Source organism: Oncorhynchus mykiss, chromosome 9, assembly GCF_057628025.1.
Source record: "Oncorhynchus mykiss isolate SJ-2025 chromosome 9, ASM5762802v1, whole genome shotgun sequence".
NCBI lineage: Eukaryota > Metazoa > Chordata > Actinopteri > Salmoniformes > Salmonidae > Oncorhynchus > Oncorhynchus mykiss.
This window is the reverse complement of record NC_143030.1, coordinates 60,060,739-60,083,543: the sequence shown is the minus strand read 5'-3', so window position 1 is coordinate 60,083,543 and position 22,805 is coordinate 60,060,739. Positions and strand designations below refer to the sequence as shown.

At 44.8% G+C, this 22,805-nt stretch overlaps 1 protein-coding gene across 23 annotated transcripts in view; it reads left to right on the top strand.

Annotated features, from left to right (window-relative positions):
- The first annotated feature begins 1,166 nt into the window (after positions 1 to 1,166).
- Positions 1,167 to 22,805, top strand: part of LOC110531207 (histone deacetylase 7) — a 71,945-nt gene continuing 50,306 nt past the window's right edge. For 4 of the 23 annotated variants that reach the window (XM_090184776.1, XM_090184770.1, XM_090184774.1 and 1 more), the window contains exons 1-2: positions 13,421 to 13,827; positions 14,282 to 14,350. Coding sequence is in view for 8 of the 23 variants with exons in the window: in XM_036988342.2 (XP_036844237.2) it covers positions 1,576 to 1,594; positions 14,282 to 14,350 (88 nt within the window). In the remaining 15 variants the exon portion in view is untranslated. Of the gene's footprint in view, positions 1,595 to 12,372; positions 12,514 to 13,420; positions 13,828 to 14,281; positions 14,351 to 22,805 lie in introns of those variants that run through there. The other 19 variants (XM_090184779.1, XM_090184773.1, XM_090184775.1 and 16 more) reach the window with 10 other exon arrangements.

The window sequence follows — 22,805 nt, the reverse complement described above, 5'->3', positions numbered from 1 at the left end:
CAGATTCAAAGATTAAGTTATTTTTCAAATACTGTACATTCTCCATCAACCACACGGTTGCATGGTTCCAATTTTTGGAAGTAAACATCGCGTAAGAAGAACATGTACATTCATTCCACATCTCTTTCAAAGCGGTGTACATTGTAAGCAGGCCTACAGGGAGTCTAGACTTAGTGCCTCCTCTCTCCTGTCAGTAGGAGAGCAGCGTTAGATGTAAGGCTTAGCAGAGAGGTTGGTAAACTAAACAGAGAGGAGAGGACACAGATCAATCACTGCAAACATCACACATCCACATCTGTAGGTGTTTGTGAGTGTGCATGTTACGTACCCACTCTAGTAGGACCTCAGCCATGTATTTAGTCTTGTTAATGATAAACACGTTCACTGTGTTTGCCACGCTGCTCTGCCGACAGTGACGCACAGCATTGTTTTATTTTTCCAGAATGAAATTCATCTGGCTTGAACAGTCTTCATAACCTGCAGCCAATTTATCAAGTCGTATTACAGTAATGAATGTGAAGGGCTTGGACTGTTTTTGTTAATGGAACTCTGCTCTCTAGTTTGATCCACAAGACTGCAGACGAATTAGTCAAACTGACCCAGTCAACAGTTTACTAACAATTAGCTAATCATCCCATCTACTATGAGCTCTCCACAGTGTGAGACGGGCAGTGCCACAAGAGACATGTTAATCCATGTCCCCCTGGTTCACCTTTCCCCCTGGAGAAGACATTGAATTAGGGTGAAATCCATCCCCTTGTGTGTGCAGTCAGACTGGGGACAGACTACTGCCTGTTGTGGCCCAGCAGCAAAGGCTAAACAGGGAGTACTGGGGGAGCTACTGTTATCACAAGATATGATTTGTGTGTGTGTGTGCATTCCTAGCAGTGAAACAGTGATGTTGGTATACAGTAGGACAAACAGCAGGGCTAAACATCTCTTATCTTTACCATTGTTGTTTTGTATATCATTGTTTGCAGTCCAGGCATAGTTTGTTTTCCATGTGGATGTCATTCTTTTTTCCCTTTTTAAATGATTTTTGCATCTGTGTGTTGCCTCCTGATATAGTGTTTCCTGCCATTGTCTTTAGTAGACTGCCTCTGGCCTTCTCCGAGCAGTGCAGGTTCCTCCTACCTTAACCCCCCTCGCCGCAGCTCCGCTCTCTTACTCACTCACTCACTCACTCACTCACTCACACACACACACACACACACACACACACACCGCTACACACATCGCTACACACACTCTAATCCTCTCTTTCTCTTCCTCTACTCTCCGCTTCAGCTTCTGAGGCAACTCTGACATAAGCTGCCCCAGAGACAACAATAAGGAGGGGGGGGGGGGGGGGGGGGGGGCGCAACTGCGTACAGGCTGGGCATACGTGTGACTGTGTGTGAGAGTCCACCAGTCAGCTCAGAGTGGTTCATCTCTTTCTCCCACTTCCTCACTCTCTCCCTCTGTGCCTTTTGTTCCCGCCCCTCACTTTCTCCCTGCTAGCCTGGATAGAGGGAGCTGACCTGCATGCTGTGGACTGGATATGGCGTAGAGACACCCTGACGCTAACCTAACTGGATGTTCACCCTACGAACTGGTAAGAGCCTGCTTCAGCTCTACTCTAACTGTGATAGTATGCACTGGGAAAAAAGGATTCCAAAAGGGTTCTTCGGCTGTCCCCCTTTTGGATTCCATGTAGAATCCTCTGTGGAAAGGGTTCTATATGGAACACAAAAGGGTTCTACCTGCAACCAAAAAAAGGTTTTTCAAAGGTTCTTCTCCTATGGGGACAGCCGAAGAACCCTTTAAGGTTCTAGATAGCACCTTTTTTTCCCCCCACGATTGTGGAAGGAGAAAGTCTCTATGTAGAAATGCCTTATTTTGTGTGTGAGAACTGGCTGTTAATATAACAAGTCACTGGTGTAATAACTTTGTTCTATGTAAACGTTCATTTTTTTTAAGTTTGTGCTTTAGATATTAACTTAGTACCCAGTAAAAGTGCTCTCTCACTCTATCATTCTCGCCCTTTCCCTGGCTTCTTTCCCTCTCTTCTCTTCTCCCCCGGCTCATTATGCATCCTCCTGCTCATGTTACCGGCTTCCTCCTGTGGTTTTCAGCACAGGTTTCTCCTCTGCTCTGAGTGTGCTCCCACGCTCCCTCAAAGAAAGGAAGGAAAACAATGAGAAGCATTTGTGGAGCCACAAGATGGAGCTGCTTTAATTTGGCCTGTGTCTTTAATAGAGTGGAACATTTAAGTGTGGCTTTTTTTGTTGCGTGTTTTGTTGTTTTTGGAATCACGTTTTTTTTTTGGGGCAGAGGGGTGAGAAAATTGGAAACAGACCCACCCACACTAGTGAGTCAGCCCGCATTTGTGGAGTGTTAACTTTAAGAGGGCAGAAAAATTGTCAAAGAGAGGACCTGCTAAAGGCAGAGGGAATTTGTTTTTGGTTATTCTGTTGGTGTCACTTAGTCCCCTTCGTTTACATGTACTTAGGAACCGGAGAGGAGGGTGCTCTGGCCTCTACCATGGGCTTTTTTGAAAGGGAGGGAGTGGCTTGTGTTCATCTGGGACAATCCCAAGTGCTGAGTGCTGAGACCTTCCTCACCCTGCTCCCAAACACTCTGTTTCCCTTTGCATGCACAACTGTTGGAGGGGTAGCAGAGTTAACTTGACTATGCGTAGGCTGGGGGAAGTCAATGTATAGCCGCTGACGGTGTCCTGCATGTTATAATAATAACACCAGGGGTTTGTTATGGCGATACATACAGTATTTAACCACCTTGTCACCACAAACTCAAAATCGATCACTCTCCACAACGAACCGCATGCAGATTTGTTTTACGTTCATATACTGTACAACCAGACAATCTCAAAGAATGTTTTCTATCTAATCTTAGTTGTTAGATTTGTGTATTTTTGTCACCGACCGTAACCGATACCTTAATCAGGCTGATAATGTGGCACCTCACTTTAGAGTAGCCTATCATTCCCTATCCACATCCCTTACATTCCACTCTGATCCTATCAATTTATCTAACTTTCTATCCATGTAGCCTTTGTCTTCTCCCTCAATCTGACTGTCGCTTTTTGTCACTCATCTCTTCCTCCCTGCTGGCAGGGCAGCCTGTGCAGTCAGTGATAAGGGGCAACAGCAGTAGCCCTTCCTGTCCTGGCAGGAAGTGTTGATTTCCACTCCAGTCTCTGGGCAACCCTGTGCTGCGTCCACTGGGAACCTCCTTCCACTCTCAGCATGTGAACAGCTCGCAACACACATGGATACGCATGCACACCCACCCACACACAATTATTTTGATCAGAGTGGCTGTGATTTAATGCCCTACCGAGTAACACCTCTTTCAGACTGGAGGTAGCATAGTGGTGTGGAGGGTGCACAGTGGCTGTGTGTGCTGGGTCTGAGCTGTGTCTATAGCTGTAGGTCAGGAAGGGTTAAGGGGTCACATGGAGCCCAGGAGCAGGAGTTCAGAGCAGGATATCCTGTCAGGATATGGTTCTCTCTCCCCTCTATTCCCAGGCACGGGAGGGCTGTGTTGGAGCTTGGAGTCAAAGCTGAGAGTGAAGGCAGGGGGCAGGGTGGGTATTGGTCTGGTGTAAATTGTCACTCACGTCTCAAAACACATGGAGCGACACGGAAAGTTTGCACATTGCCATCCAAGGGTTGTGTATCTATGGCAAACTTGTTTGGTGTATTTGATGTTGGACGATAGACAATGGTAGGCCTTTGGTATTCCAGAGATGTTCTTATCCCTGTGGAGTCCACATGAAGTCTTTAAGTGAAGAGGTGATTCAGATGAAGGGGTTGAGAGTAATGAGGTGGAGTTCGAGGGGTCGTGGAGAAGATGAAGCCACAGGGCAGCAAATGGTCCAGAGGAGACAGATAAAACAGTGGAGTGATTTCCTACCTGACTGCCTGCCCCCCTCTGGTGATAGAGTGTAACTACAAATGCCTCATAACAAACAGTGTTGATTGTTACAATCAAAGTATTTTAACTTAGTACTCGTGTGACATTTTATATAATTCTAGGTACATACAGTTATCACATACAAGGACTAGATAGGCAACCGTTTCCTTGGCATCATACAAGTAACCGATGCAAAGAGAGACAAAGGAAAGACAACAGGAGAGAGAGTGACAGGCTGTTTTTGGATTTCCGTTTCCAACACCCACCTCCTTTGTCTTGTTATTGTCGAGATATAAAATCTCATTCTGAATGTCGTTACAGATATTGTGGTGCCCCTCTGGGATTCCCCCTGGGCTATTTTGTTCTCTCGTACCATATTGATATTGTCTACATATTGTCTACATATTGTCTACAAAAAAATGCATGAAATCAGTGTCAAGTTCCATTTGAGTAGAAGATTTACTTTGCTTGACTTTTTTTCTCTCATGACAACAGTTGAGGTTGATAACTATTCTAGAGAGACCGCCGCGTGGGCTGTTTTCTTTGGTTTTGGAGAGTGACTCTGAGCCTGGTGGGGTACTGAGTGTGAACAGAGCTGCTGTAACCGAGACGTTCCAGTTGGGCCTCTGACACAGCCGTATGTTTCAGACGCTCGCTCTCACACACCCGCCCACCACGTTAGTGAATGAATGGACACTAAAAAACATGGAACATTTGTGATGCGTGTCCCTGTGAATTTGTGTGTATGAAGTAGATGTACGTGTGACAGATAAGCGAGGGCCAACTGACATACAGTATGCTCACCATCATGCTCCTAATTGGTGTCCACTACAGTTAGTAATGTATGTGTACAGGGATGTTTTGGTTTCTGTACTGTAAGATGAAGGGATACTACTGTAAATAAACCTGATGGAACTTTGCCTCAGTGACAGGATTATACCAAACTGGTTCCGGTTCGACTGTTTCTTCATGTAGCCATATAACAGAGAACAGTGTGCATCGTTTTACTACAAACAGTGTGCACAGTAGTTTTACCATATTGTGCAGAGCCACACACAGGGTTAAGAGGAGAGCATTATATTTGTTTTATCATAACACCAAAGAAGACCCCCAAAAATGGCCTATTCTTAACCAACTGAGCACTTTTCTCATTTAAAACTTGTAACATGGGATTTCCACCAAGGTGCTAAGTGCTTGTCAGAGAGTTGAGATTCTTTTTCAGGCCTTACTGTTGTACAGAATGTGCTTTAGTCTTGCAGCAGCATTGGAATATTGGCTTGGTGTAGATGTGGAATGACTCACAATCCTGTACTGTAAACCCAGACCACACCCTCCCTCACTGCTGCTCCCTGCTTTTACAAAGCTAGCACACCCTGTTATCCAATTTCTGTCAACCTCTTTCAAACACACACACAGTACACACAGACATGCGACTCCACCCTTCTCTAAACTTCCACTGATCTCATTCTCAAAAAAACTGTCCTGCAAAAAAGTCCCTTCTCTCTCGCTCTCAAAATACTCTTAGTGTTATAACTGTATGGCTGCTTCCATAACTCCTTGTCCAATATTCATCCCATTCCTGTTGGCTTCTTAAAGAGAAGGACCATGCTGGCCACTGGGACCTCACAGCAGACGCACTACTCCCTCCTCTCCCTTTCCAGCTTTTAGTTGTTTTCTCTCACACTGCAGTAACAAAGTAGAAGCCTGTCAATTGACATACACTGAGTGTACAAAACATTAAGGATATCTGCTCTTTCCTTGACATGACTGACCAGGTGCAACTCAATATTAGGAAGGTGTCCTTAATGTTTTGTAAGTGTATATTTCTCTGTTTCACTCTCCCACGGGCTAGTGTTTCTGTTCAAGGATATTTACCAGGAGGTTTTCTGCATTAAGTCACTACACTACTGATACTATTCACACCATTGTGTATTGTGTTTCATATTGGTGAACTATGAGTAATACTCCACAGATGTAAAATGATCTCATTTATATACATTCAAGTAAATGCACAGTGCTGAATTTTCACAAGCAAACAAATGCATACTGTCCACACATGTAGCTAACATAAAGCCCAACAGTGCCTTGATCTAAACAGCCTCATGAAGTTTGATTCGGTGGAAAGTCTCTTAACAGCTGGTCCACAGAACTCTAATGTAGTTACATCTGTTTCTATATTGAATTAAAATGCTGGTAATTACCAACTTGCTGCTTTAGGAGGACTAGGAGGACTTTTAAGCAGGAAAACATATTTCACACAAATATAAAAATATAGATGAAAATTCACAAATTTAAATTCTAAAAAGCTCTATTCAGGAAGAAACCCATTCACAACCATGCCTATATTTAGATAGTGAGAAAACAACAATTGTATTATTTCTTAAACCATATACACTTAGACGCTGAATTAGTGTGGATATCTCTTATCTTGATCATTTGTTCAGTGGTGATGGAGTAGGCCTATATGGCATCATTTATACAACAGAATGTTAAATTGCGTGTGTAAAGATCAGTTGAGAGGCAGGGTGTTACATGAGTTGTGGTAAGCTCAGGCTGTCGGCCTGACATTTTACACTAAACAACAACCACCACTGTTGGCAACCTCTGGTCTCCCGGTAGCTGAATGCCACATCGAATCGGATTAAACTCCCTAAATGGATGGCTTTATAGCTATGCTACCCCTTCCCTGGTCATCTTGATCAGACATTGTACTAGACATCAGAAAAACTAAAAGTCCCTGTTTGTAAATGAGTGTGTGCTTGTGTTTCTGTGTGTTGGAGACAAGAGTGTAGAGTAGATGCATTGAGGCCAGGGCAGGCAGAGAGAGATGTAATCGGATATAGTTGTTTCATATGACCGGGTTTGCAGGCTGGCTGGCATTCAAGGGCCAAGAGGTTTCACTAAAGGTCACAATGACAAAGACATACTGTGCTTGTGTTGTGTGTGCCTGACTGACTGAACGCTGACAAACACTTCTGTATACTGTATGTGTATGAAGGCACACTACCGGTCAAAAGTTTGAGAACACCTACTCATTCAAGGGTTTTTCTTTATTTTTACTATTTCCTACATTGTAGAGTAATAGTGAAGAGATCAAAACTATGAAATAACACATATGGAATTATGTAGTAACCCAAAAAAGTGTTAAACAAATCAAAATATATTTTATATTTGAGATTCTTCAAATAGCTACCCTTTGCCTTGACAGCTTTTCACACTCTTGGCTTTCTCTCAAGGTAGTCACCTGGAAGGCATTTCGATTAACAGGTGTCCCTTGTTAAAAGTGAATTTGTAGAATTTATTTCCTTCTTAATGCGTTTGAGCCAATCAGTTGTGTTGTGACAAGGTAGTGGGATATACAGAAGATAGCCCTATTTGGTAAAATACCAAGTCCATATTATGGCAAGAACAGCTCAAATAAGAAAAGAGAAACAGTCCATCATTACTTTAAGACATGAAGGTCAGTCAATTTGGAAAAAAAGTTTCTTCAAGTGCAGTCTTAAAAACCATCTAGCGCTATGATGAAACTGTCTCTCAAGTGATAATGGCGCTGGAGAAGAAGGCTTATTTATATAGGTTTATTTGCATTTTTTGTAACTGATTTCTTTTTAATGTATTTTGTACATACTGTTGCCGTTACCGTCTCTTATGACCGAAAATAACTTCTGGACATCAGGACTGCGATTACTAACCATGGACTGGCAGAATCCTTTTTTCCTTTAATGAGCCCGACGTGAACGATATACTGCTTTCTCGGGAACGAGAGGAGGCGGAGAAAGGGGCCAAAGGGCAGGCTGCCTTCCGAGAATTCCTAGGCGATCGAATAAACCCCCACTTCCTTCCACTCTGATAGCTAACATGCAATCTTTGGAGAATAAAATAGATGACTTACGGGCAAGATTAAACTACCAACGGGACATTCAAAACGGCAATATCTTATGCTTCACGGAGTCATGGCTGAACGACAACACTATTATACGCTGTACCGGCAGGATTGAACAGCGACGTCTGGTGAGAGAAGGGTGGCGGTCTATGTATTTTTGTAAATAACAGCTGGTGCACAATATCTAAGGAAGTCTCGAGCTATTGCTCGCCTGAGGTAGAGTATCTCATGATAAGCTGTAGACCACACGTTCTACTTAGAGAGTTTATCTGTATTTGTCGTAGCTGTTTACATACCACCACAGTCAGAGGCTGGCACTAAGACAGCATTGAATGAGTTGTATTCTGCCATAAGAAAACGCTCACCCAGAGGCGGTGCTCCTAGTAGCCGGAGACTTTAATGTAGAGAAACTTAAATCCGTTTTACCAAATTTCTATCAGCATGTAAATGTGCAACCAGAGGGGGAAAAAAAAACTCTAGACCACCTTTACTCCACACACAGAGACGTATACAAAGCTCTCACTCAACCTCCATTTGGCAAATCTGACCATAATTATATCCTCCTGATTCCTGCTTAAAAGCTAAAATGAACTGGATCAATAAAAAAGTGGTCAGATGAAGCAAATGCTAAGCTACAAGACTGTTTTGCTAGCACAAACTGGAATATGTTCCGGGATTCCTCCGATGGCTTTGAGGAGTACACCACATCAGTCATTGACTTCATCAATAAGTGCATCAATGACGACGTCCCCACAGCGACTGTACGTACCCCAACCAGAAGCCATGGATTACAGGCAACATCCACACTGAGATAAAGGCTAGAGCTGCCGCTTTCAAGGAGCAGGACTTTAACCCAGAAGTTTATAAGAAATCCCGCTATGTCCTCTGACAAACCATCTAACAGGAAAAGCTTCAATACAGGACTAAGATAGAACCGGTGTAGTGCGATTCAGACGCTCGTCGGATGTAGCAGGGCTTGCAAACCATTACAGATTACAAAGGGAAGCACAGCCGAGAGCTGCCCAGTGACACAAGCCTACCAGACGAGCTAATCTACTTCTATGCTCGCTTCGAGGCAAATGGCACTGAAATATGCATGAGAGCACCAGCTGTTCCGGGAGACTGTGTGATCACGGTCTCCGCAGCCGATGTGAGTAAGACCTTTAAACAGGTCAACATTCTCAAGGCCGCAGGGCCAGACAGATTACCAGGACGTATACTGTGAGCATGCGCTGACCAACTGGCAAGTGACTTCACTGACATTTTCAACCTCTCCCTGTCCGAGTGTAATACCAACATGTTTTAAGCAGACCACCATAGTGCCTGTGCCCAAGAACACTAAGGTAACCTGCCTAAATGACTACCGACCCATAGCACTCACATCTGTAGCCATGAAGTGCTTTGAAAGGCTGGTGGTCATGGCTCACATCAACACAATTATCCCAGAAACCCTAGACCCACTCCAATTTGCATACTGCCCCAACAGATCCACAGATAATGCAAAGCTTTCATCAAGGCAAAGGGTGGCTATTTGAAGAATCTCAAATATAAAATATATTTTGATTTAACACTTTTTTGATGATGATTCCATATGTGTTGTGTCATAGTTTTGATGTCTTCACTATTATTCTACAATGTAGAAAATAGTAAAAATAAAGAAAAACACTTGAATGAGTGTTCTAAAACTTTGGACTGGTAGTGTATGTCGGGAGGTTAAGGTTCTATCTGCATTTTTGTCAATGTAATTATTGACGTAGCCTTGTTCTGTTCAATGTTCTCTACCTATATATTTCTCTAAATACCTCGATTCAAATTGCTGACACCATTCAAACCAACGAGGGTTCGGAACTTTGAAGCCAGTTATCTCAGGATCATCTTTTTGCAGATAGAACCTTATATATTTTAGATCCCAGTGCCATTGATTTCTGTGTAGTTGTTTTTGTTCAGTTTTAGCATGGTTTCTATCCCTTTCGACTCACATGATTGACTTTGATTTAAATTAACACATCAGACATGTCATTATCAGGAACTACATTTCAGCAAAAAGACATAGCCTAACAGTTGACTGCGCTGTTGCTGCCATTCTGAGAAGTAGGGTCTTAGCTGAATCTAAATTTGACCTTGTATTTCATTGAGGGACATTATTTAGAGTGTGCGTGTGTGTGTGTGTGTGTGTGTGTGTGTGTGTCTGCCTGCCTGCTCAGAGACAATAACCAGTACTGAAGGTTTAGGCTAGAGGCTGGGCTCAGTGTTTACTCTAACCCGTGTGCCGCATGGTGCCACAGCATGGAGCTTGGTGTCCCAGGGGCCCAACTGAGCCCCGCCTGGTACCCAGACAATGGCTGCCTTCATCATGGCTTCCTCCTCCCTCCATCCCTGTCTGCCTCCATCCTCTCTGGACCACCTTGTGATCTGGGGCAGAGGTTGCCAGGTCTGATCATGAAAGGCCTAAAATAATATCTGTATCTAGTTAAATGACTTGGAAAATACAGAAAAGTACATCTAGCCTATTCCAATGTAACTTAGAGGAAGCCCACGATCTTGCCGTGGAACTTGGTTTGGGAAATGTATTTGAGAGTACTCATCTTGCATCTTTTTGGAAGCTTTGACTTATTTTGTGTAGTGATTTGACATTTAAAACTGTGTGAGAGAGTGAATCCTTGTCAGGTTGTGTAATTGTGCAGGTGGGAGTTAACTACGCACATGTAGAACACAGCTGACCACATCCTGTACATATAGAACTAACATAGAGGCCTCTTCCTCTCAAATTAACTGACATCTGAAAAATGCTAAGAATCTTACAAAAAATACATTTCAACATGTTTTCACAGTGTCCTCTCTGAGTCTAGCTTCTGTTTGGACATTTTGGATCAATTTGATTCAATTAAATTCTTGGAAGTCCTAAGAGTGTTGCATTGGCTTTCAAAGATTGTTATCAAAAATGATGCACTGCTTCATCTGGGGAAAATAACATAGTTTAGCATCAGTCTAGAGAAACAGATTGGCCACTGCTGTCTTTTCCATTTGGGTGCTACATACAGCGTGGTTCACGTTGGCCAGCGCCTTGCCTCCTGTGAACCTAAGCTTGTGCCTGTGTTTGATCATATGTGTGTGCAGTGGTGGTCGGTGCCGTTTATTAAGATGAGGATGGACGATTTTCTTTATTTCGGAGCGTGGCCTTATTTCTATTACAGCATTTGGATTCACACAGCTCAATGTAACATCAATAGGTTTAGGCCAGGGTTTTCCAACCCTGTCCCTGGAGAGCTACCTTCCTGTAGGTTTTCACTCCAACCCCAGTTGTAACTAAGATGATTCAGCTTACCAACCAGCTGATTATTAGAATCAGGTGTGCTAGATTGTGGTTGGAGCAAAAACCTGTAGAACGGCAGCAGGGCTAGAGAGACCTGGTTTAGGCTACTACATGATACTTGATTTTTTCCTATACCCACCATGAGGTTGCTACAACCTAGCCAACGAATTAGGGTTTACAATGTAGTTGCACAGGTCATGAACACTCTTAGTAATTAAGGTGACAGACTGACATTCAATAACGCCTTGCACACTCTTGCCTGCATCTAGCTGATCTTCAGGTGTAATCATTAGTCCAACAATTGCAAACAAGAGTTGCTATTGGACAAATTCAGGTAGGTTTATCCACATTTGCTTCTGTTTAAGAATGTTTTATTTTTTAACAGGAATGGCAGATTGAATACATCCCTGATCAGCCGCAAACACAGTTCACTTTCATAGCAGCCAAATAAATAGCATGATCACTTTGCTCATTGTATAACTCCTTCTCGCATCTACGCGCTCTCCTCCTCTCACCTTTTCCCTTTGCTTGCACAACACAACAGTGACCAGGGGGAAAAAACTTTCCAAGCCAAACCTTCATACCATAACCGCTACACACAGCCTACATTGTTACCACCATATTAGCTAACGTCCTAGTCAACATAGCTACTAGAACTAACGTGTTAGTTAACCCGCTACAATCATGCAGTTTAGCAGTCAACTACTCACCACATTTTATGCACTGCAGTGCTAAGCTAGCTGTAACTTATGCTTATGCTTTCAGTACTAGATTCATTCTCTGATCCTTTGATTGTTTGGACAACGTGTCAGTTCATGCTGCAACAGCTCTGATAGGTTGGAGGACATCCTCCAGATGTTGTCATAATTAAATTGTAAGTCTATATAAGGGGGTGAGAACCATGAGCCTCCTAGGTTTTGTATTGAAGTCAATGTACCCAGAGGAGGACTGAAGCTAGCTGTCCTCCGGCCACACCATGGAGCTACCCTACAGAGTGCTGTTGAGGCTACTGTTGACCTTCATTGCAAAACAGTGCGTTTTGAATTAATTATTTGGTGATGTGATTATATGTATTATAGTTTAATCTAACCCTAACTTTAATGTTTCACTATTTTTATCTTTATGAAATTCACTGAGGAGGATGGTTCTCCCCTTCCTCCTCTGAGGAGCCTACACTGGTGTGTGTGTACCTTGCTGTGGGCTGCTAGACTGCTGTGCCGTTTCACTGTCACACAGGCTGTGTTCTCGTTATTTTCAGCTCATACCGGATGTGATTCAGATTGGGGAATTGTGTAATTGACAAGACAAACCACACAAACGCACAGATACATAAACACCCACACTTTGGGAGGATTTCTGGTAAGGGTGCTGGTCTCCCCCTGAACTTATGCATTTAAAGGTGAGTATGGGCTAGGTTTCGTTTTTGGTGTGCATGAACGGTTTGTTTTACTGTTGGGCTTGGAAACTGGATCACAGATGCTGAGTGGAAATAAAAGCAGTGCTCAAGCTGGGAAAACAGCCTTTGAAAGATTAACTAAACTCTTTCATCTCATTGAGCACTTTGTCATTTCCTGTCCTCAAAACACACAACCCATGCAGGTGATGCTCAACCTCCTTCTCAAACCCTCACATTGTATTCTACGCTTCTCTACAAACAATGCAGGCAACTGTCATTCGAATGTTTTAATCTAAACGTCACTGTTTATATCATTACTGTTATACAAAGCATCAGGGTCACAGGAAGAGGCAGTGGGAGGCCTGTGCATCATGTGACAGATAAAGGGACGTGTATGGGTTACCTTGTCTGAGAAATACACAGGAAGCCCTTGGTAACTATTCCTTCCTCTTCCAAGAAACATTAATCTATGATGTGACTCATAACAGGAGGAGAAAGGTATTGGTCAAGGAGCACCGTTTCCTAGAAGGCTATGCACTCATTAAGACATTTTGTAGAATTCATCTGTGAAATTAAAGTTGTTCAGATAAAGCTGACAAACATGACGTTTTCACTTTAGTCTTTTCTCAGAGTTTCATATATCCCTGCTATACTGCCTGCTACATGAGCCAATAACTACTTGAGCACTTGTTATCATACTGTGCAGTTTACTTGATTGTGGTCATACATGTACAAATGTAGCTTTAACCATACATGAAAATGCTACTTTGAGAAACATTTTGGAAGAGTGGATATACGTTATTACACAAGTAGTAACATGTTTATAGTAGTGTTGTCCAGAAAGTGCAAGTAAAGGACTGTCGTAACAGTTATTCTGTTCCAATAAACAGCTGTTGCTATGTCAGCAGGTGGAGCTGTAGAAGCCATCTGACAACAAACTGTGAACAAAGTTTCAGACGCTGATAAGTATTGGTTCGGATTGGCTACATAGTGTACCAATAGAAAGCTCATATGCGGAAACAATGGTAGAGAAAAGTCGTGTGACGCTATTTTTGGTGCTACCAGCTTAGATTTCTATTTTCGTCTTCTTCAGGGGCTGGACATACCAAGTTGCTTGCGAGGACTAATTATTTCTCCCTCACTTGTAGCCTACTGACGAATCTCATCCTTGGCCACTGGTCTCTTTCCCTGTATGTTACTCGACAGTCATTTCACAAATAGGCTTCACGGGAGTAGTAACAGACGACATTGGCTTTTTGGAGGAATATTTATAATGTGGATTTAGAACCTGTTGCGTTGTTGTGACATTCTTACAAGGTAACACATTTTCTTTCATGTGCATACCAGATAATTGTTCTGTGTTTTACAGTATTGCAGCAGTAGGCTAACCTACCTACCCGATGAAACGAACTGACATAGTGTAGCCTATTATTGGTACGTGCAGTTAGGTCTGTCATTCTACAAATAGGCTACATTTCGAAACATAAGTCAATTTCAACGGGGCTACAACCATCGTATCCTGGTGGGATGTCTTTTAAACGCTGCCCTCTGTAAGCAGATGTTCAGGGCAACAGTTTTTTCCCAGAGTGAGAGACCGCATTCCATTGCTGGATTGTTACACATTTCTCGGGAAAATCTATTACAATTTGTAGGTTATTTGTTTTAAAACAGCCTACACTTTTCACATACTTGAAGTTAGCTATCATTCAGGGGGCATGGATAATTAATTGCCTGTGGTTGTGAGTAATAAACGTTATCTCCCCGTCTGCAGATGGAATCACGGCGTCGGGACCTACGGTAGACAAAGCCCGACGGGACAGCTTTTTGTCAAGAGTGTCAGGTAGCCTCCCTTGTCACTTGAACCGCGCACTAACAAATATGTAACAACTCATTGCCACATATCACCTCACTGTCTTCAGAATAGTAGACTTACAAATATGATAGATTTTTCCTCCAAAATGAGCCATACATTTAGATAGGCTACATCTGTTTGCAAATTAGTCATCCCCATCCAACTATTCACGGTTGTTTGAACAGGTCTCAAAAGTAATGCCGTTTTCAGAAACTAGCCTATCTATGCACTGGCAAATATGGAAATATTGAGAAGAAACATTTTGTTGTGGTATATGCTGCTAATGAACATAACATAACATATTTTTTTCATGATTTGTCACTAGCATGATTCTCTAGATATATTTACTTTTACAGCAACACAGAAGCGAGAGCATGCAAGCACACCACAAGACTACAGTAGGGTGACATTGGCTAGGGGATCCTATGTTCTTATGTTCTCACACCACAAAGTACTACCAGAATAACAAAGTAAACACAGTACATATGAAGAAGTAAAACATGTACAGCATCTGTTTATTTTGTACTTTTAGAAAGGCTAATATGTGTGTGGAATAGTTAGCACTGAGAGCTAAAGTCTGACTGTGCATTAGATCTGAGTGATAGCCCAAGCTCTTGCTGTGCCAGGCACATGTTCCATCCATGCAAAAGAGGCCATCTTCCTGGAAAAACAGAGTGAGGTCATGTCCGAAGCTGCAGTGTCCCATTTCATGTGTCAGTCCGGGCCAACTGACACGGCCAATCTCTTTTGTGTCCCTCTAATCTGTCTAGGGTTGAAAAACGAGGGTGTATTAGTTGACCAGTAAACTACCATCATTTTGGTCTCTTTCATGGATTTTATGTCATCTATCACAAGACATCTCGTAACCCTTTTGGTACTTCCGATTATCACAGGTGTCTGTAATCATGTCTGGCCTTCTGTGTGGCCGTCTCACATTTGAAATAATTAAATGAGATGATAAAAAAATTGAATGACAAAGCTGTTAAACACTATCCTTCAATTTAGTGAATACCATCGGGGTTTAATATGGTGTATTTATTTGACTATTTCAATATGTATTTGTTGTCAATGTTTTTGGCGTCAAACTGGTGGCAGTTGTGAAAAAAGACAATAGTTGGAAGAGTTGCAGAGTTAATTAAAATGGTTGTTAAGATGATTTTTCCATTAATTAGGCTATATTCTAATGAACCATGTGGTTTATCTACTAGAAACTCATGGACACAAATACAATAAATGAAAACTATATGAATACTTAAACATTTAAAAAAAAAGTTATTCAAGTATAAATTACCAAAGTTACGACAGATTGCCATTGATTCTGTTAATTACCAAAATGACTGAAGATTTCGTTAACTTTGATAAATGACCGGTAGCTTTACAACCTTGTAATCTGTCCCTATTCATCAGAACGCTCTGCCTCTCTTTCTCCTGTAGCTGTTAATGCTGCTCCGATGAAATACAACAATCCCCATTAACGAAGTGAAGTCAACGAGGTTATTAAAACTAGTCTGTGGTCAGTCAGTACCTTGTTGTGGTTGTTACTCAGCTCCTCCTGGTGTGATTCTACTGCCACAATGGGTTTTTGTAGAGGGAAGATAACCCTCCACAGAAACATTATGTGCCCAGGTAATAGTAATGTATCACTCCATAGCCTGAAGCTCAGCATCAGTTAAATATCTTTTCTAGTAATTTGGATTTGGATCATGCCACCCTGTTCAGAGACTGGATCCAAGTACGTGTCTGTGGTTTGGTCTTTGCCTGGACGAGGTATCTGTTGCTTGTAAAACCACAGAGTGAAGGGTTGTGATACCGAGAGTGAAGCGGATGGGAACCTAATAAACATAGTCTTACATTTCCTTAACATACCAGGAGAGGAGGAACATGTAGAGTGATCACAATAGCAAGATTGTTTTGCAGGGAGCTGCAGTAAAGATCAAGTTTCTGGTTGAGACCAGGGTCAGCTGACTCCCTCCTTCCCTCCACGGCGTCGCTGCTGTCTTGAGAGGAAAAGCCCAGAGGGTTGAACTTAACTCTTTTATTCTTAGTCAGGGAGCCGGAGACTTTTATTCCTGTCTTATTCCTACTGTATGTACGACACTACTGAAGTCGGATGGATTGATCGTTCGCGGTGCCTTATATCCATGAAGTCATTTGATATGGTTTGAGTTTTACTATCCTTGTAGGGCCAGACCTTGTGATCTCTGGAACCAAACGTTGTTGAACGTTAAATGTGGAGTCTGGATCCCTGAGCTAACGCAGGCCTGTAAATTCTGCTGTGTCAAATCAATTAGTCAGGGTTTAACCTGGTGACTTGCCCCTATTTAAGATGTCCAGAATTTGCTTTAGTAATGGCAGCATATGCCTATAGCATTTCCCTCTGAGGCCAGTTGGACATGCTAGAAAGTTCAACTTCCAGCTCTGCACCAGGAGCTCTGTCTCTGTACTCAGGTAGTAGCGGTCTGGGCGCTGGTCTATTGGCTGTCAATGGTTTGTGCGGTGGCAGTCAGACTCAAAGACCCATGACCGTGGGTGACTTGTACTGGTCTAGGATCAGATTGCCTGTTGTTGCCAGGCAGGTCATGTGATCCCCTTTAGTCTCCGGCGTCTGGCCTGTGTAATGCAGACCATGAGAAAAGAGCTAAGGCCATGGAGAGCTGCTTTCCCAGGATGCACTGTGGCTCTCCTTTCTGCCGTTCTCTGGTAGTCGGGTCAGATCAGTTCGTGTGAGGCTGTGCTATAACGACAAGCGGGGAATCATAGTCTCACCTGTCTCTAACCTCCACATCACTCCTATTTTTTTCTCTTGCTTGATACCGCAATGTCGCCGATAGACAAAATCCCATTTGCTTTACTAGAACATGGCTGTTCACAGAGCACCACTAGTCTATAACATGGCCTTCCTGTGGTAACTAAATGGCAGGAACCAAGACAATTAATCTACCTATAGATGGGAGGCTTGTTTACTGGATTTAGAGATTGCTACGTTTCTGGTCTCTGATAACGACTGGGTTTGCAGTTATGTATTCAGTATGTGTGTGCGTTACCAAGAATGTTAACATCCTCTTGTTTTTGTTCATTCAGTCAGAAAAGTGTGACTGCATATTCATGAGGTGTGTTCCCTTCAAATGTTTTCCCAGAACAGTTGTTAAAGTTTAAAGTCTCAGAGTTGGAGAGAAGAGAGGGGGAGAAAAAAACTTGATAACTGCAGAGAGATTCAAACGGTATAAAAAAAAGATGAGCAACAGAGCAGGCAGAGTGAGTGAGCTCGCGGGCAGAGTGAGTGAGCTCGCGGGCAGAGTGAGTGAGCTCGCGGGCAGAGTGAGTGAGCTCGCGGGAGACAGACAGACAGAGAGAGAGAGACACAGAGAGAGAGAGAGAGAGAGACACAGAGAGAGACAGATAGAGAGACAGATAGAGAGACAGATAGAGAGACAGAGAGAGAGACAGAGAGAGAGACAGAGAGAGAGACAGAGAGAGAGACAGAGACAGAGACAGAGACAGAGAGAGAGACAGAGAGAGAGACAGAGAGAGAGACAGAGAGAGACAGCGGGCGAAAGAGTGGGCGGGCGAGAGAGGGTGTGAGAGAGAGAGCGGGCGTGCGAGAGAGAGTGGGCGAGAGAGAGGGAGCGGGCGTGCGAGAGAGAGCGGGCGAGAGAGAGAGAGAGAGAGGGCGAGAGAGAGAGAGAGTGGGCGAGAGCGAGCGGGCGGGCGAGAGAGAGAGCTCGAACGAGAGCGGGAGCGGGCGGGAGCGGGCGAGAGCGGGCGTGAGCGAGAGCGGGTGTGAGCGAGGGCGAGAGCGGGCGGGCGAGGGCGAGAGCGGGCGGGCGAGGGCGAGAGCGTGAGAGGGCGAGAGCGTGAGCGGGTGAGAGAGAGAGCGGGCGTGAGCGGGCGCGGGTGAGAGAGAGAGCGGGCGTGAGCGGGCGGGAGCGTGAGCGGGTGAGAGAGAGAGCGGGCGTGAGCGGGCGAGAGAGAGAGAGAGAGAGCGGGCGTGAGCGGGCGAGAGAGAGAGAGCGGGCGAGAGCGTGAGCGGGCGAGAGAGAGAGAGCGGGCGAGAGCGAGAGAGCGGGCGAGAGAGAGAGAGTGGGCGAGAGAGAGCGTGAGCGGGCGAGAGAGAGCGTGAGCGGGCGAGAGCGCGGGCGAGCGCGAGAGCGTGAGCGGGCGAGAGCGGGCGGGCGCGGGCGGGAGCGGGCGGGCGGGGGCGAGGGCGAGAGCGGGCGAGGGCGAGAGCGTGAGAGGGCGAGACCGTGAGCGGGCGGGCGGGAGCGTGAGCGGGCGAGAGAGAGAGAGAGAGAGCGTGAGCGGGCGAGAGAGAGAGCGTGAGCGGGCGAGAGAGAGAGCGTGAGCGGGCGAGAGAGAGAGCGGGCGAGAGCGTGAGCGGGCGGGTGAGTGGGGGAGAGAGCGCGTGAGAGAGAGAGCAGGCAGGAGAGAGAGTGAGGGTGGGCGAGAGAGAGCGGGCGGGCGAGCCGGCGAGAGAGAGGGAGAGAGAGAGAGAGAGAGAGAGAGCGGGCAGGTGAGAGGGGGCGGGCGGGCGAGAGAGAGAGAGCGAGATGGCGGGCGAGCAAGAGAGAGAGAGCGAGATGGCGGGAGAGAGAGAGAGAGAAGGGAGTAGGCAGATGTAAGGATGTCAGAAATATGTAATTATCTGCATTTGTATGTGCTCATGTGCAGTTTAACTTAACCACTGAAATATACTGTAGCCTCTCCTGCTCAGGAAGCAGTAAACGTAGCAGAAACTTTCCTCCATGACTGTCTCTGCCAAGCTGGCCTTTGCTTGTTCTGTTTTCACAGTACCTTAGGGTTAGCCACCCAGGGGCCATCCATCTCTCCCCACCCAGGGGCCTTCCTTTCCTCCATCTCTCCCCACCCAGGGGCCTTCCTCTCCTCCATCTCTCCCCACCCAGGGGCCTTCCTCTCCTCCATCTCTCCCCACCCAGGGGCCTTCCTCTCCTCCATCTCTCCCCACCCAGGGGCCTTCCTCTCCTCCATCTCTCCCCACCCAGGAGCCTTCCTCTCCTCCAGCATTCTCCACCCAGGAGCCAGACCACGACTCAATACACAACACTCCCATAATGCTGACCTCTGAGTTTTGTTTTCCTGTTCCGCTCTCAGGGTGATGTAGGAAGAGAGGGTGAAAAGGGAAGAAGAGGCTTCAGGGACAAACAGTACTCCAACAGTGGAACTGGACTTGTAACTGTCATGTTTTATTTGTAATGACAGATTCCACAAAATTAAAGTTTGACTTTAAAGAAAGCATCTCGCATAGTGTCTCTTTGAAGTCATGGTTATATAGTAAATTAAATCTAATGTTATTTGTCACATGTGCCGAATACAACCAGTGTAGACCATATAGTTAAATGCTTACTTAACCCTTAACCAACAATGCAGTTAAAAATAAGCGTAAAGAAAGTATTTAATGAAAAAATAAATTACAAAAAAAAAAACATAACAAATAATTAATGGGCAACAATAAAAGAACAGTATCTTTGGCTATATACAGGGGTTACTGGTACAGAGTCAATGTGCATGTAGATAGAGGTGACTATGCAAAGATAATAAACAGTGAGTAGCAGCAGCCTAAAAATGTGGGTTGGGCAGGTGTCAATGCAAATAGTCCGGGTTAGCTGTTCAGAAGTCTTATGGCTTGGGGGGTAGAAGCTGTTAAGAAGCCTTTTGGACCTAGACTTGGTGCTCTGGTACCACTTGCCGTGCAGTCCTGGATGGCAGGAAGCTTGACCCTGGTGATGTACTGGGCCGTACCCACTACACTCTGTTGTGCCTTGCGGTCGGAGGCTGAGCAGTTGCCATACCAGGCGGTGATGCTCTCGATGGTGCAGATGTTGAACTTTTTTGAGGATCTGAGGAACCATGACAAATCTTTTCAGTCTCCTGAGGGGGAATAGGTTTTGTCGTGCCCTCTTCATGACTGTCTTGGTGTGTCTGGACCATGTTAGTTTGTTGGTGATGTGGACACCAAGGAAATTGACGCTCTCAACCTGCTCCACTGCAGCCCTGTCGATGTGAATGGGGGCGTGCTCAGTCCTCCTTTTCCTGTAGTCCATGATCATCTCCATTGTCTCGATAACGTTGAGCAAGAGGTTGTTATCCTGGCACCACACTGCCAGGTCTCTGACCTCCTCCCTATAGGCTGTCTCATCGTTGTCGGTGATCAGGCCTAACACTGTTGTGTTTTCGGCAAAATTAATGATGGTGTTGGAGTCATGCCTGGCCATGCAGTCATGGGTGAAGAGGGAGTACAGGAGGGGACTGAGCATACTCACCCCTGAGGGGCCACAGTGTTGAGGATTAGCGTGGCAGATGTGTTGTTACCTACCCTTACCACCTGGGGGCTGCCCATAAGGAAGTCCAGGATCCAGTTGCAGATGACGGTGTTTAGTCCCAGGGTCCTTAGCTTAGTGATGAGCTTTGAAGGCACTATGGTGTTGAACGCTGAGCTGTAGTCAATGATTAGCATTCTCACGTAGGTGTTCCTTTTGTCCTGGTGGGAAAGGGCAGTGTTGAGTGCAATTGGGATAGCATCATCTGTGGATCTGTTGGGGTGGTATGCAAATTGGAGTGGGTCTAGGGTTTCTGGTATAATGGTGTTCATGTGAGCCATGACCAGCTTTCCAAAGCACTTTATGGCTACAGACGTGAGTGCTACGGGTTGGTAGTCTTTTAGGCAGGTTACCTTAGTGTTCTTGGGCACAGAGACTATGGTGGTCTGCTTGAAACATGTTGGTATTGCATACTTGTCAGTGACAGGTTGAAAATGTCAGTGAAGACATTGTGACTGTTGACCTGTTTAAAGGTCCTGCTCACATCAGCTGCGGAGAGCGTGATCACACAGTCATCCGGAACAGCTGTTGCTCTCATGCCTGCTTCAGTGTTACTTGCCTCGAAGCAAGCATAGAAGTAATTTAGATCATCTGGTAGGCTCGTGTCACTGGGCAATTTGTGGCTGTGTTTCCCTTTGTAGTCCGTAATAGTTTAAGCCCTTCCACAACCGACGAGCGTCAGAACCAGTGTAATACGATTCAATCTTAGTCCTGTATTGTCGCTTTGCCTTTTTGATGGTTCATGGGATGGCATAGCGGAGTTTCTTAAGCGTTTCAGGTTAGAGTCTTGCTCCTTCAAAGCGGCAGCTCTACCCTTTTGGTTCAGTGCGGATGTTACCTGTAAGCCAAGGCTTAACTTAACTTAATATTAGATTTTGTGCACCAGCTGTTATTGACATATACACAGACCGTCACCCCTTGTCTTTACCGGAGACAGATGTTCTATCTTGCCGATGCACGGAAAACCCAGCCCTGCTGTATGTTATCCATGTCGTCCTTCAGCCACGACTTGGTGAAACATAAGATGTTACCGTTAATGTCCAGTTAGTAGGATAGTCTTGATCGGAGTTCATCCATTTTATTATCCAATGATTGCACATGGGCTAATCGGACTGATGGTAGAGGTGGATGACCCACTCGCCGTCGGATCCTTACAAGGCACCCAGACCTACTTCCCCGATATCTCAGGTTCTTTTTGAATCACAAGGATTTGGGCTTTTTCGGGTATCAGCAGTAAATCCTTGGCGTCCATCAAACATTTTATATCTAGTACGAGGTGAGTAATCGCTGTCTTGATACCCAGAAGGTCTTTTTGGTCATAAGAGACGGTGGTAGAAACATTATGTACAAAATGAGTTACAAATTACGCAAAAAAAACGGCAGCCATCCCCTCCCGCGCAATCTCAGATTTGTGGTTGCTCCTCCATGGTTCAGTGCAATAGGCTTGTGACACACCCTTCCTGGGATGAGAGGCTGCTATGGAGGCCGTTACTGGGTGCATTCTCTAAACAACATGACCTAGAATGAAACAGCAGTAATTGATGCATGCAAGACAAGTGCAACCTTCCATATCGTACCACGTCGGCTGCGGCACAGCAGCACTTGATGTGACTCGTCTGTCAGTAACGATGTTAAGTTTTTTATTTTCTCGCCAAGAGATAGGGTGCTGATAGTGGTGGCATGGCTGAGACAGGTGTGTGTTGTTGTGTGGTTTGTTGATGTGGGTGTGTTGGGCAGGCTAACAAGGGGACCATGCTGATTCCTTTCCTTTGAAAGCTGCTGTGTTGAGTGTCTTATCTCACTGGGGCTTTGTGGGGAATGTGTTTGATTTCGGTGGTGGGTGGAGACACAAGGGGCATAGGGTCGGTGAGCAGACCTGGAGGGTGTAGGGTAAGACTGATATTGTCACTTTTGAGAGATAAAGATGTCATCTGTCACATCTTAGCTACAGCACACTTCCAGGGAACCATGTAATCTATTGTTCATCAGTTCCTGTGTGTTTGTGTGCATGTGTGTCTTAGTGCTGAGCGATTAACCAGAATTTTTTTTTAATCGTTTTTTTAAAACTAATTCACCACTGTTCAATTATTTCAATTTATTTATTTTTT